General features: G+C 43.5%; 4 protein-coding genes across 5 annotated transcripts; 1 reads left to right on the top strand and 3 right to left on the bottom strand.

The window, feature by feature from the left end:
- Positions 1 to 743: 743 nt before the first annotated feature.
- LOC116194448 (probable thylakoidal processing peptidase 2, chloroplastic) lies at positions 744 to 2,676 on the bottom strand. Of its 2 annotated transcripts, XM_031523265.1 has the most exons (6): positions 2,113 to 2,676; positions 1,605 to 1,673; positions 1,441 to 1,509; positions 1,231 to 1,317; positions 1,022 to 1,089; positions 744 to 870 (listed from the first exon to the last, which is right to left on the bottom strand). In XM_031523265.1, exons 1-6 carry the CDS (start codon positions 2,659 to 2,661, stop codon positions 759 to 761), a joined length of 954 nt encoding a protein of 317 aa, XP_031379125.1. In that variant the 5' UTR covers positions 2,662 to 2,676; the 3' UTR covers positions 744 to 758. The 2 variants fall into 2 exon arrangements, with proteins under 2 accessions (XP_031379125.1, XP_031379117.1); XM_031523257.1 differs by having other exon boundaries at positions 792 to 1,089.
- Positions 2,677 to 5,546: 2,870 nt separating this feature from the next.
- On the top strand, positions 5,547 to 9,264 carry LOC116194418 (putative disease resistance protein At5g47280). The gene is made up of 6 exons (XM_031523232.1): positions 5,547 to 5,789; positions 5,883 to 6,342; positions 6,659 to 7,062; positions 7,259 to 7,614; positions 7,761 to 7,966; positions 8,199 to 9,264. Exons 1-6 carry the CDS (start codon positions 5,547 to 5,549, stop codon positions 9,029 to 9,031), a joined length of 2,502 nt encoding a protein of 833 aa, XP_031379092.1. The 3' UTR covers positions 9,032 to 9,264.
- Positions 9,265 to 9,838: 574 nt separating this feature from the next.
- Positions 9,839 to 12,021, bottom strand: LOC116194426. The gene is made up of 3 exons (XM_031523240.1): positions 11,807 to 12,021; positions 11,385 to 11,696; positions 9,839 to 10,814 (listed from the first exon to the last, which is right to left on the bottom strand). Exons 1-3 carry the CDS (start codon positions 12,014 to 12,016, stop codon positions 10,074 to 10,076), a joined length of 1,263 nt encoding a protein of 420 aa, XP_031379100.1. The 5' UTR covers positions 12,017 to 12,021; the 3' UTR covers positions 9,839 to 10,073.
- Positions 12,022 to 12,421: 400 nt separating this feature from the next.
- On the bottom strand, positions 12,422 to 15,072 carry LOC116194438 (thylakoidal processing peptidase 1, chloroplastic-like). Its single transcript, XM_031523249.1, has 6 exons — positions 14,011 to 15,072; positions 13,503 to 13,571; positions 13,339 to 13,407; positions 13,129 to 13,215; positions 12,919 to 12,986; positions 12,422 to 12,767 (listed from the first exon to the last, which is right to left on the bottom strand). The coding sequence occupies exons 1-6, from the start codon at positions 14,695 to 14,697 to the stop codon at positions 12,656 to 12,658; spliced, it is 1,092 nt and encodes a 363-aa protein (XP_031379109.1). The 5' UTR covers positions 14,698 to 15,072; the 3' UTR covers positions 12,422 to 12,655.

Genomic DNA, 15,072 nt, shown 5'->3' with positions numbered 1-15,072 from the left:
CAAGGAGGGAGGACGCGGCGGTACCGGTGGCGTAGACCATCGACAGAGGTGGCCGGTGGAGGAAAGTTAGTGGTGTCAACGGACTTCGCGTGAGCACGGAGCAGAGAATCACCGCCATACTTCGTACGACCCTTGAAATCATTTTCAGCTTGGCCTCGATAATAGTAAATGACTCTTTTGCCCTCACTACGGCCAACATCAGTAGAATTGTCTTTTCTATCCTACACTTATCTGTAATTTCAGTTTTACCCACTTATAATAGCGTTTTCTGCATTAGCATCCCTGTAGGGTGTGACCTGTTGAATTAACCGATCTTGCATTTTGAGATAGGCTGAGTGGGATACTTACAAATATAAGTAGAGTCCCTTTATGTTATAATATGTTCGGAAAGTAAGACTAATATAGGAAAATGTAAACGTCTGGTCATGAATCGAACCAGCTCCATGACATGTTGTAAAACATAGCACAATTTGATTTTATGTATCTGTTTCCGCAAGTTACAATCGACCAAAGGCATAACGTGAATGCATTGCGAGATTATAGCACTAGAGACGCAATTCATCTGTGAGTTTCTTCTTATTTTATATCGAAAAGGATGGGGAATCAATGAGTTGAAACATCCAAAACAGCACAATATCCGACTAAGCAATTCGACGACAAGAGAACAAAAGAATCGAGACGAATATATAAATTCACCATCTACGAATCTAAAAAAATAAGCAAGAGGTTATGGCTTGACCACTTGACGGTCATGTGTATCACGAGCCTGTAATCGCTTTCTTCCCGGTTTGTGAGTCATTGGATATCTCAGAAGGAGGCCAGTAGCGGAACCACGATCTACCCAGGATGTTCTTGACCGGAAGCGGGCCCCTGAAAATTATGGAATGCATATAACTAAGAACTTTAAAATTCAGAGAAGGCTATCAATATCCAAAATGTTCTGTAACATTTCGATCTGGTGCCTGATAGTTTGAAGTAGACCAAAAGGAAGAGATAGAAACTTGAAAATTTCGAACTTAACCAATTGTAGGAGTCAAAGCTGTTGTTGCGATTGTCTCCCATCACGAAAACATAACCTTCAGGCACAAGCTGCAATAGCGAGATCCATTTTGGTCAGTGATAAGCTCTTCGAACGAGGAAAAAAAAAGAGGAGGAAAAAATCAAAGAAGAAACAACATCCGAAGAAACAAAATGATGGAATAAGAGAACAAAGGCAGAGGAATATTTTACCATTGGTTCCATCTCATAAGCAAGCGGTTCCAGAACGAATTCCTCATTGCATTCAACACCATTCACCAATAGTTTACCATCACGTACCTGCAAATCCAGACCATTATTACAATCCAAATGACCATTGAAATAAGGGAAAATGACAATGCAACGCATCAAGAACATATAGAAGATTCGGTAAGGTTCAAAATATACAAGGCAAAAGCTTACTTCCACATGATCGCCCGCCTTCGCCACGATTCTTTTTATGAGCACATCAGCTGAGCCATAGCCCAATTGCTGACAAGTTAACAGGAAACGAATCAATCACATTCTAAAGTGGACCAAAATAAGAACTTTGCCGTGCACGCATATAGTACACATAAAGGTCGGACCTGCAAGATCGGAGGCGCCTTGAATATCACTATATCAGAAACCTCAGGCTTTCTGAACATATATGATACCTGAAATGAGACAAGGCAGCATTAAGGACAGTGAAACGAGCATCAGCACAAGCTAACCTTCTGTGCCTTACGAATCTTAACTAAACCGTGAATGCAATGCTGAGAAGAGGTGTGCCATTGCTCATGGAGGAGTATCTATTCACATAAAAGCTTCGACTGTTCTTGTTGCGTCGAGACTCACCTTTACCAAGTAATCTGTTTCAATGCGGGTGATAGGCCGTTGAATCTTTTCAGCAACAATTTTTTATCTTTCACATCGAAACAAATACTAAATCCATAATTCCCTCGAGAATATAGCAGATGATAACATCAATCATACTCATGCTAAACTCTCATTTCCTGGAACTTCAAAGCAAGCATATTTTTATAAGAATTTGAATCAGTAATTACACCTAAATATAGATTGAATTAAACTGAAGCTGAAGTCTCATTTCGCCACCTTTTCAGCTAAAATACGATCACCCACATCAAGAGTCGGGGACATGGAGGCAGAAGGGATCGATCTCGCCTCTGCAAGAGACGACTTGAACAGCAGGCTCACTGTCAGAGCCGTGACCGCCGCCTTTGCATCCTCTGACCGCACCCCAAACCACCTCGAAAACCACCAACTGGAACCCGGCCCCGACCCACTACTGCCTGACTTCTTCTCAAAGCTCTCCCTCCTATCATCACTCTCCTCCTCTGTATCAGCATACTCGGTCGTAAATGTGCTGCTGATGAGCCCCGGCAACGCCGCCTCGTTGCAGGGCAACCACTTAGCCCCCTGGAAGAAGGGCATGATCGAGGCGACCCGGATCGGGGAAATCCCGCAAGCACCGAAGCCCGTCCCCGTGGTGCAGCCCGGCCCCAGCGAGCCACAGGTCAGACTTCTCATCAACGAGACCATGCCCTCTACAACCGAGCTCCCGCAGCCGCCACCGAAGATTTCTCCGGCGATGGTGCTGTAAGCAGCGGTGGCGGCGGGGAGGAGCCATCTTGAATTGTTCATTATACGATTATCGATGTGGAACATGAATTATGTCCATGTAACCGAATGCATGATGCGTATGGTCATTGGTGTGGAGCGTGAAGTATGTTCATATGTATGAACAAACCGAATGCATGTGTTTTGCCTTGCAGGCCCCCTTTTTCCCCCTCGAGAGAAACTCATTGTGCAAGACAGAGGGAAGAGGAAATGCCTCTTGAGATCTCGGGATAACTCCCCTGCATTGATGTTTTGCTCCAATTAGATCTTCATCGGCTATGTGATTAAATGTCGAAGAATCATTAGCGCATTGAGAAAATCTTTGTTAATTGATAGGTAATGCATTCATGGTTTTAACATTGATATCTAGTATTCGAGCCGCAAAATTTCGACACCATGCAGGCGGATCAAGAATTCTAATAAAACTTTGGTGCCAATCAAACCTTTCAATTACTAACTTTTTAATCTTAATATATTGTGCTTCAAGGTTACCTATTTTCTTCACGACAATGTGACACGACTCGATAAAACCATATTATTGATAAATTAAATGAGTGATGGTCAGTGGTTGCCTTGGTTGGCGAGACCAAAAGAGCTCCAGATCACAATCATTATTGATGCGTTTGATTTGTAAGTAACATTTTGATTTTGAAAAAGAGTAGTATAAATAGTTATGTATAAGATCACCATTTGACTTTGTATGAGTTATGTGATTTTGATTTTAAAAAAGAGTGGTATAAATAGGACCTATCATTTGATTTTGTATGAGTTATTTTGTTTTGTTATGGGTATAATTAAGTTAAAGTACGATTTTAAAATCTTACTTTGAATCCAAACGGAGCATATTCCCCCGTCTCCCCATATATCGCTGACACTTCGAGGTCGAAACATATAAGCTCGATCGATGAATCAGTGATAATGGATCATTAACCGTGTACTACATGCATGGACACGAAATGAAATATGTCGAGACTATCTTTCTTTGATTGTTTTCGTGAATGATGAGGCATGTATTACACGAGACTTTCAAAATTGTTTATTCGTGTACTACTCTCTATTATATTAAAAAAAAATAGAGGTGCCACAATTCCATGACATTGGCAATATGATACTTTAATGATCTCAAAGATTTAAATGGCTATCTTATGCCAATATTAAACCCTTTTTTTTTAGTACTAAAGTAGTGAATTGTGATATCCAATTAGACCAAGTCCAACCAAGTTTTGGTTTTTCGTATAGTTGTTAGTAAAGTCAAATCACGATCGAGGAGACTAGATGCATGCTTCACCGGTAAGATACATTGGTTATGGCTTTAATTATATAAAAATTACGGATACTTATGAATTAATTATGCCTTGTTTTAATGATATATAATGGATAACATAGAAAAGCTAATATTGGTTGAATTTGCATGTCGTTGACTATCAAAGTTAACATTTATTAATGTATGCCTTTTATCAGTACATGCTTATTATCTCTCGATGGTCAAGAAATAAAATGCTAGGCAGACAGAATATTTCACACCGATATTATGGATCCAACTTTGAGCTATGCCAGTGCTAATCAAGTGGAAGAAACTAGAACACTCGCATAACACCGATATTACCTTGGAGCTCGTTTGTAAACCATTCCACTCCGCAAAACTTAGCTCATGATCATAGAGCATGTCCCCGAGGAGAGTCTGGAAATTACGATGAGTGAATGATTTGACAATCAAACGTGCCTACGTGCATTGAATCATTTAATGATGGTGATTAAGTATAACATGAGGTTTTGACAATATTGCCTATTCCACTAGAGGAACCAATGAAATAACACTTAATTTTTACCTATAATCAATGAAATTCTGGTGTTGGATTCTCTTTAATGAAATTTATGGTACTTCTACAAAATTGTACCAATCATTTAAACCATATCTATTTAAAATCATTATTTTTCCTAAAGAAATCAGCATTTCCCGAAGAACCACTTTTATTCCCTCATGAAAAGGAAAAATCAATTTCCTCCTCGTTGAATGAATGGAGAGAGTCGCCTCACGTGTGGGTTGAATTAATATATTCTATTTGGCGAGGAAAAATTGCCAGCCCCAAAATTTGGGACTGAAATAATTGAAAGCGTAACACTTGCCTTTGACTTTAATGTTGTGTTTGATTTCAAAATAGAATTTTAAAATTAAATTTTAATTTTAAAAAATAATGGTATAAATAAGTGTTGAAAAGCTTAAACTAAAGGTTAATAACAAAAAAAAGCACAAAATTTTCATATTTTAACAATTCTAAAAGAACTTTTTCTTAACCTAAAAATATATAATTTCAATTTGATAATAATTCTAGCACGACGTCAAATTTTTCGTTAATTTAAATGGAATTAAAGCCACAAAGGACAACGACGACCTCAATCGGGAAGAAAGTGCTGACGACCTCAATCGGAAGGGTGATGGCAAGGGTTGTGACCTCGCCCGTCGGAATCGGGATAATCTCCAATTTGAGAGTTCTCTTGATTCCAGGGGGTGGGGGCCTCGATTCCATTCACCACCCTTGATTGAGGTAGCCGATGTCCTTCCCTCCGATTGGGGTCGCTGGGACTCTCTGTAATCTCGATTCCGTTTAAATTAATGAAAAATTTGACGTCATGCTAAAATTGTTATTGAATCGAAAATTTTGTGTATTTTTAGATTTAAAAAATCGTCTTAAAATGGTTAGGATGTGAAAAATTTATGTATTTTTATTATTAACCCTTAAAGTAATTATAGAATTTTATTTTTATTTATTTTGCTACATGGTCGGACTATTATAACTATATCAACGTGGATTGCTATTGGCCCTATTGAGAGTGTCGTGGGACCCACTATCTATATAAACGAATCTTCCTCATCTTCCACTCAGCCACCACCACCGCCACCGGCGGCCATGGCTGTGACGGACTTCTTCGTCGGCGAGATCGCCTCGGAGCTCATAAAGATGCTCGCACAGATCGTGGGGAAGTCGATTGTCTGCAAATCCAGCGTGGCCCATCTCCTAGCCGAAGTGGAGCAGTTCTACAACATTACCCAAGAGATCAAATACTCCGGCGTTGAGCTCTCGGAAACTCGACAGTTCGGGCTCGACCAAGTCTCCGAGGAAATGAAAAGGGCCATTGAGCTCTGTCAAAATGTCAGATGATTCCCCTCCCCTCCCGCTCCGAGTTCAATCTCAATTTCGATATCCCCCTCGATCTCTCTGAACTTTTTCTTTTTCCGGCCTTAGATTAAGAACTCGAGCAGGTGGAACGCCTACAAGAGCCTCCAGTACGCTAAGAAGTTGGAGAAGATCGGGAAGTCGATTAAGAGGTTCATTCAAGGCCCGATGCAACTGAACATGTGGGCGGATATCCATCAAATAAGATGCAGCTCCATGGAGAGGTTCGATAGAGTGGACGGCTCGATGAGGAGCCTGGAGCAGCAGGTCACGGAGATGAGGATCGGCAGTGGTGGTTGGGTCCAGGATGCGGTTCAGTTCCAAGAGCAGTTGGGGCAGTCCATGTTGGAGGTTGGCCTAGGTGGCAGCGGTGGTCCGAACGTCGGTGTTGGGTTGGAAGTTGGGAAGAGGAAGGTGAGGGAGATGCTGATGGGAAGAAATGATTTGGGGATCGTCGGAATCGTCGGAATCGGTGGGTCGGGAAAGACCACTTTGGCGAAGGAGATTTTCAAGGACGACCAAGTTAAAGGTGAGCTTTTGCTCAACTATTCTTTCCAGAAGAATTACCAATATATACAGATATTGGAGATTCAGGTGATATCAATATACTTTTCTTTCCTTATTTGGGGTAGCTCTTAGGAGAAGCGAGTTTGGCTTCTGCTTTGTCATGTTTGGTATGATCAAATGGAATATGTGCGGTTTTCGTCCGGCACGATTTCATTTTATCGAATCAAGCATAACCTTCATTTACCGAACTTCAATGCTGACACTATGGATATATCGCGAAAAAATGTACATATAGTAGCCTTTGACTGAGTTCTTACACATGGTTTCATTTCTTACAGGTTATTTCGACGACAAGATGCTGTTCCTGACTGTGTCTCAGTCCCCAAATATCGACAACTTGAAAGCAAAGATGTACGGATTTCTCATGGGAAATGATTCAATGACTTCGTATGACCGGATGCCACCGTGGATCCCGCAATATGGGGGGAGAACTCTTGACCCTGTGCAATCCCTCATCGTGCTGGACGATGTATGGAAATTAAAAGATCTTGAACCGCTGGTGAATATCAAAGGACCTGGGTGCAAGATCCTTGTGGTCTCACGTTTCCGGTTCCCTACGATTTTCCAAGTCCACTATGAAGTGGAGTGTCTGAGGGACGATGAAGCTATTACTCTGTTCTGTCTTTCTGCATTTGAACAAACCTCGATCCCTCCTGAGGCTAATGAAAACTTAGTAAAGCAGGTACTCCATAAGCTTTCTGCTTTTTTCATGGGAAACTGAAATTTTCCTGTTCTGTGTTGGATCATGAAAGGTCTCCAAGCGCAATCTTTCGCCTTTCTCAGTTTTCATTTTCCAAGAAAGAAAACTGCCACCGATTTTCAGAAAGAAGTAGATTGTTTTACTCCCCACTAATGCAATCGAATGATTTATTTAATAGGTTGTGAATGAGTGTAAAGGGCTTCCTCTAGCTCTGAAGGTGATTGGAGCTTCGCTGCGGGACCAACCCGAGAAGTATTGGAAAAGTGCGAGAAACCGGTTGCAACGGGGCCAGCCAATTTGTGACTCCCATGAAATCAATCTACTGGAGAGAATGAAGATTAGCTTTGACCATTTGGAGAAGAAAGTGAAGGAGTGCTTCTTGGACTTGGGTTCCTTCCCGGAGGACCGGAGGATTCCTCTTGATATCCTCATCAGCATGTGGGTCGAGGTCCATGATATCGATGAGCAAGAAGCTTTTCTCATCCTCGTTGAACTCTCCAACAAGAATCTCATCTCCTCAATTAAAGACTCTCGGTCAGTTGAACAATTTGATTGAATTTTAAATCATGTATTCATGCAAAGGGATTGGAAGACCTTTGGAGGCAATATTTTTCTTTTCATATATTTGGTTATCACAAAAATAATGGGCCGCCTATATTTCATACTTATGTGTATCGCAGGGTGGGAGAATTATGTAGCAGTTACTCTGAGGCGTTTGTTATCCAGCATAATGTGCTGAGGGACCTTGCCCTACACCTCAACCACCAAGGAGAAATCTATGAGCGGGAGCGGCTAGTTATGCCAAAAAGAGAAGCTGAGCTCCCGAGAGAGTGGGAGAGATACTCAGACCGACCCTTCAATGCCCGGATTGTTTCGATTCACACAGGTACTGACTCCTGCTATATGTTCCTTTGAGATGTTAGGCTGTGCAAGAACTGTTCCAATGTTTCATTTATTTCCTTGAAAAACTCAATGATAAAGTAACGAGCTTTAGATTGAAGAGAAAATTTGAAAGAAGTATATCCATGAACCATTTTCCACAACTATATAGGCGCTTTGCCATAAACTTGGAAGCATTCTGTCTTCAGGGCTCACTCCCTAGTGATCTTGAAACATAGGTGAAATGAACGAGATGGACTGGCCGAGGATGGAATTACCGAAGGCTGAAGTGCTCATCCTTAACTTCGCATCCAACGAGTACTTCCTTCCTCCTTTCATTGAGGACATGCCGAGGCTCCGTGCACTAATTGTGATAAACCAGGGCAAATCTAACGCAGTCCTTCGGAACTTCTCAGTATTCAACAGCTTGGTCAACCTAAGGAGCCTGTGGCTCGAGAAAGTCAATGTGCCGCATTTATCGAACACCACTATCCCTTTCACTAAAATGCAGAAGATCTCTCTCATCCTCTGCAAGATCAACAACAGCCTCGACCCCTCTGTGGTAGACCTCCCTCAGATCTTTCCATGTCTCTCTGACCTCACGATCGATCACTGTGACGACCTGACAGAGCTCCCCTCGAGCATCTGCAGGATGCAATCCCTCAAGAGCCTGAGCATTACAAATTGCCACGGCTTAAAGAAGCTCAGTACCGGTTTGGAACAACTAACAAACTTGGAGATCTTACGTGTCTATGCTTGCCCGAATCTCAGGATGCTCCCTGCTGGCATTTGTGAGCTGCAGTGCTTGAAATATCTCGATATCTCTCAATGTGTGAATTTGGCGAAACTTCCTGATCGGATAGGGAATCTGATGAGCTTGGAGAAGATCGACATGAGGGAATGTTCTCGGGTGAGATGCCTCCCCAAGTCGGCCTCAGGGCTGCAGTCCCTGAAGTCAGTCATCTGCAACGAGGAGGTTTCCCCCGTGTGGAGAGACGTAGTGAGGGCAAGGCCATGCCTCAACCTTCAAGTCGTGGAAAGGTGCTTCACTCTGGACTGGCTTGATGAGTGAAGTAAATAACGAATATACTATGAATAATATTGCGTAAATAACTCTGCAAGCTGAAACTGTTTATGGCCGATCAATTTGATCGAAGCAAGTTAGATAGAAGTGCAGAGGTCGTCCTTTTCTTTTTGGTGTGAAACCTGGTATCCCAGCTTTGTAATGTACAGTTTGTTGTAATGCAATGTAACCCCCATTTTCTTGGACCACATAAGTCGGAAGGGAACATCGTTAGCATGGAACTCCACTCCTTGGAACTTCTCTACCGAACTCTCCTGCTCTGCGCTCACTAACCTTACCACATTACCGTATAGATCTACCAGTTCGTCCATGTACTGACCTTTCGCTCATACAAGAGGCAGACAAAGATCCCTTTGTTTACTTCCCTTCCCGTCTTGGATCTCATCATGAAAACGAAAGGAAGTCCTTTTATCATTCACCAAAGCAGATTCTACGCAATTGCTTGCTAGTGCCTTCTGTTTCATCATCAATCCAACCAACCAACGACCATAGGCTGGCAAGCCCAAGTTAACCTCGCCGGAGTTCGCTCTGGTGAGGCCTGATGCTGCAAGAAACTTAATCACAGTCCACCCCCTCAGGAGAGGCTTTCTAAGTTCTACCTATAGGTTGTATTATGCAATGGGATCAAACATCTCTGAAATCAGCCAACTGATCCCCTAAACTCAGCACTGCAGCCTCTCATCCACACTGGTCTAGGGGCGAGTCACGAGGCGCTTGACTCAGTACGGGAGATTTCAATGCTGTCAAGAGAGTAAGGCCTATAAACTCCAATTTCTAAGGCTTCAAGCTCAATGGTGAACGAAAACCGAACCTTCCTTTATCTGCAATTTTCTTCAAGAAGTTATTTACAGACCCAACTATGAGGAGTGTAGTCTGCTGTTTTACAGCTCATAGCTTTTGATTCTATCCATCAAACGACATCTCTCAGCCGCAAGACAACATGAAAAAGCAAAAAATAACCTCAAAAATACACAAAAAAATAAGACAAAGCATTATTATGTTACAGAGAGACAGAAATCTCCTCCTCGCACTACCACTTGACGTCCAAAGTGAGAGCCTCGGGAGGGACAAGAACAGGAGGGAACTTGGTGAAGGAAACATTCGACATTAGACTATTCCAATCAACTGTATCCACTGCTATAAAAGGCCTAACCTTCTTTACTACGACTGGCTTTATCCGCTCTCCCTCGAGCTTCACTAACACCTCAAACCAGACCCTTTCCACCCCAGGCCTTGTCCTCCACTCGTCGAGCCTAACCCTGTTGGTAGCAGTTAGATTCCTTTCTAGCTGTATCCGAAAATGGAGATATGTCGAGGCTTTTATGTTTGCTTTCACAAAATCCAAGAGCCCCTTCTGGTGTGCTCTGTCACCCTTCAGGCTCATCAGGACTCGTTCCATCGTGGCAATCCTCGTGCTCAAAGAATTGATTGGGCAAGAGAACTTTCTATGTAAATTGTGGCTGTAACATTTCTCGGGAAGCAACTCGATTGTTCCTTCAGTCGGTGAGTGAGTCTCGATGCGGGCCCCACGATTGCGAGTCCTATAGGCAATGACCGAAGCAGGTCCTATGATATGTATAGGAAATAAGGGCATGCAGCGAGTCTGAAAATTGGGCAAGGGCCCACTTTTTGCCTCGTTAGTGACAGTCCTGTTATCAGAAGTCTGCAGATCAGGTTCATAGAAAAGGAAAACTTCACGGGCTCCATTCACTTCCACCGTGATGCCTTCACTAACAAAGACGCGTCTGAGGCCCCCATGTGTGGTGTTGAGCTGATCACCGAGAAGATCGAACGTTAAAATATGGAAGTACCAAAATTTATTAAGAAGATTAAATGCAAATTGCGAAAGGACTGTATGAATAAATGAACAAGGGCAAAATATGTCATTTGTAGCTGGAGAACCTTTAAGATCCCTGCAAACTGGACATCAATGGCAAGTCATTAACATGATATGGTTTCCCAGATGCCCTTACTGCATGCCCTCCATAACCACTGAGATGATTTTGGGACATGTTTGATCTCCCCTAAACTATACCTTCATAATAACACACTTTCAAAAAGATGTAAAGCTGTGAAGAAGTTCGGAGTGTGAATCTGCAGGGTCTAGGACCACCCTTCGCACAAGACATACATACTCTACTCACACAAATAGATCCATAAAGAGTCTTGAGTCTATTGTTAAGATTCTGCAACTGAGAGTCGAAAACGGAGGAGCAGAGCAGAGAACTAAACTTACTGCTGCCTCATCAACTGCCTTCTGTTATTCCTCATCTCAGTCATACTGAAAAGCTCAAATCTTTTACCGCTAAATATGGCAATGTTTCAACTTCAGACAGCTTACCGGCAACAGCAGCGACAAGTCGTGATCGCCATCGACCCGCAACTCGAGCGGACCCTCCGCCTTGAAGGACCCAACCGCCGACTTCGAGCTAACGAACTTCACCAGATCCCCCAAATCCCCTTCGAAGTTCCGAAACTTCTTCCAACCGGCGACGTCGTCGGAGAACTTGAAGAACAGATCCGCCTTCCCGACCTGGACCCGGAAATCGTACCTCTGGAAGCTCCCGTACCTGGCCCGCCGCAAGTCCAGCTCCGAGACGGTCACGCTCTCCCCATCCCATTTCTGCTTCGAAGATATCGCCTTCACGACATCCTGCACAGAGGGTTGCAGAGCTTTGATTGGTCGATATCGAACGAGTTTCGCTGAGGGCTTTCCCGAGCTGATGATCGGGAGTCCGGAGACGAAGGGATTCAGTTGCGTACCTGTAGGATATGGAGAGAAGCGTTGAACGGAGGAGGTGAACTGGATGCGAGAGTTAGCAGAAGCAAGAGGAGGGAGACAAGGAGGGAGGATGCGGCGGCGGAGATCATCGGCGGAGGTGGCCGGTGGCGGAAAGTGAGTGGCGTCAACGGACTTCGCGTCAGCACGGAGCAGAGAATCACCGCCATACTTCGTACGACCCTTGAAATCATTTTCCGCTTGGCCTCGATAATAGCAAATGACTCTTTTGCCCTCACTACGGCCAACATCAGTAGAATTTTCTTTTCTATCCTACACTTATCTGTAATTTCAGTTTTACCCACTTCTAATAACGTTTTCTGCATTAGCGTCCCTGTAGGCTGTGACCTGTTGAATTAACCGATCTTGCATTTTGAGATAGGTTGAGTGGGATACTTACAAATATAAGAAGAGTCCCTTTATGTTATAATTTGTTCGGAAAGTAAGCCTGATATAGGAAAACGTAGACGTATGCTCATGAATCGAACCAACACCATGACATGTTGTAAAACATAGTACAGTTTGATTTTATGTATCCGTTTCAGCAAGTTACAATCGACGAAATGCATGAGGTGAATGCATTGCAAGATTATAGCACCAGAGATGCAATTCATCTGCAAGTTTCTTCTTATTTTATATCGAAAAGGATGGGGAATCAATGAGTTGAACCATCCAAAACAGCACAATATCGGACTAAGCAATTCGACGACAAGAGAACAAAAGAATCGAGACGAATATATAAATTCACCATCTACAAATCTAAAAAGAAAAGAACAAAAATCCTTCTTCCTCAGCAGCAAGAGGTTATGGCTTGACCACTTGACAGTCGTGTATCACGAGCCTGTAATCGCTTTCTGCCCGGTTTGTGATTCATCGGATATCTCAGAAGGAGGCCAGTAGCGGAACCACGATCTACCCAGGATGTTCTTGACCGGAAGCGGGCCCCTGAAAATTATGGAATGCATATAACTAAGAACTTTAAAATTCAGAGAAGGCTATCAATATCCAAAATGTTCTGTAACATTTCGATCTGGTGCCTGATAGTTTGAAGTAGACCAAAAGGAAGAGATAGAAACTTGAAAATTTCGAACTTAACCAATTGTGGGAGTCAAAGCTGTTGTTGCGATTGTCTCCCATCACGAAAACATAACCTTCAGGCACAAGCTGCAATAGCGAGATCCATTTTGGTCAGTGATAAGCTCTTCGAACAAGGAAAAAAAAAAGAGGAAGAAAAAATCAAAGAAGAAACAACATCCGAAGAAACAAAATGATGGAATAAGAGAACAAAGGCAGAGGAATATTTTACCATTGGTTCCATCTCATAAGCAAGCGGTTCCAGAACGAATTCCTCATTGCATTCAACACCATTCACCAATAGTTTACCATCACGTACCTGCAAATCCAGACCATTATTACAATCCAAATGACCATTAAAATAAGGGAAAATGACAATGCAACGCATCAAGAACATATAGAAGATTCGGTAAGGTTCAAAATATACAAGGCAAAAGCTTACTTCCACATGATCGCCCCCCTTCGCCACGATTCTTTTTATGAACACATCAGCTGAGCCATAGCCCAATTGCTGACAAGTTAACAGGAAACGAATCAATCACATTCTAAAGCGGACCAAAATAAGAACTTTGCCGTGCACGCATATAGTACACATAAAGGTCGGACCTGCAAGATCGGAGGCGCCTTGAATATCACTATATCAGAAACCTCAGGCTTTCTGAACATATATGATACCTGAAATGAGACAAGGCAGCATTAAGGACAGTGAAACGAGCATCAGCACAAGCTAACCTTCTGTGCCTTACGAATCTTAACTAAACCGTGAATGCAATGCTGAGAAGAGGTGTGCCATTGCTCATGGAGGAGTATCTATTCACATAAAAGTTTCGACTGTTCTTGTTGCGTCGAGACTCACCTTTACCAAGTAATCTGTTTCAATGCGGGTGATAGGCCGCTGAATCTTTTCAGCAACAATTTTTTATCTTTCACATCGAAACAAATACTAAATCCATAATTCCCTCGAGAATATAGCAGATGATAACATCAATCATACTCATGCTAAACTCTCATTTCCTGGAACTTCAAAGCAAGCATATTTTTATAAGAATTTGAATCAGTAATTACACCTAAATATAGATTGAATTAAACTGAAGCTGAAGTCTCATTTCGTCACCTTTTCAGCTAAAATACGATCACCCACATCAAGAGTCGGGGACATGGAGGCAGAAGGGATCGATCTCGCCTCTGCAAGAGACGACTTGAACAGCAGGCTCACTGTTAGAGCCGTGACCGCCGCCTTTGCATCCTCGGACCGTACCCCAAACCACCTCGAAAACCACCAACTGGAACCCGGCCCCGACCCACTACTGCCTGACTTCTTCTCAAAGCTCTCCCTCCTATCATCACTCTCCTCCTCTGTATCAGCATACTCGGTCGTAAATGTGCTGCTGATGAGCCCCGGCAATGCCGCCTCGTTGCAGGGCAACCACTTAGCCCCCTGGAAGAAGGGCATGATCGAGGCGACCCGGATCGGGGAAATCCCGCAAGCACCGAAGCCCGTCCCCGTGGTGCAGCCCGGCCCCAGCGAGCCACAGGTCAGACTTCTCATCAACGAGACCATGCCCTCTACAACCGGGCTCCCGCAGCCGCCACCGAAGATTTCTCCGGCGATGGTGCTGTAAGCGGCGGGGTGGCGGGAAGGAGCCCGCCTCATGGGGGAGGGATCATGGTCGGGCTTCTTGGACCCGAAGAGGCGGGAGAGGATGCAGCATTCTTGGGAGAGGCGGCAGTTGCTGGTTCGGACGGAGGCAAGGTTCTGGGCGATGTAGCCGGAGTAGGTGAAGGTGACCCGAATAGCCATCGGAGGAGGCGAGCTCGGGACGGCCGATTAGGGTCCCAAGAATTTCGGGAAATCCAAGGAAAGTTCTAGAAATGAAATCGGTGCGCCATATTTGAGAGAAAGATGACGATTGGCCGAATCGAGGAGAGGAGGGGTTTGATCCGATCGAGGATTTCAGGTAGAAGAAGCAGAAGAAGAAGAAGAAGAAGAAGAAGAAGGATATCGGTGAGATGTTCAATGGCGAGGGAGGTCGACCCAGAAGGAAATTGAGCTGCCCGAAAAATCGGGGAGGAAAGGCAGGCGGAGTTCGGGTTTTATACGGAGGGAAAGTTTCCCAAAGATTATTGCTTTTCGCAGATTAGAGAAGAGACTCATCAAAATTTGGCACTTTTCATT

This window comes from Punica granatum, chromosome 1 (genome assembly GCF_007655135.1).
Source record: "Punica granatum isolate Tunisia-2019 chromosome 1, ASM765513v2, whole genome shotgun sequence".
NCBI classification, from domain to species: Eukaryota; Viridiplantae; Streptophyta; class Magnoliopsida; order Myrtales; family Lythraceae; genus Punica; species Punica granatum.
This window is presented reverse-complemented; position numbering and strand designations above follow the sequence as displayed.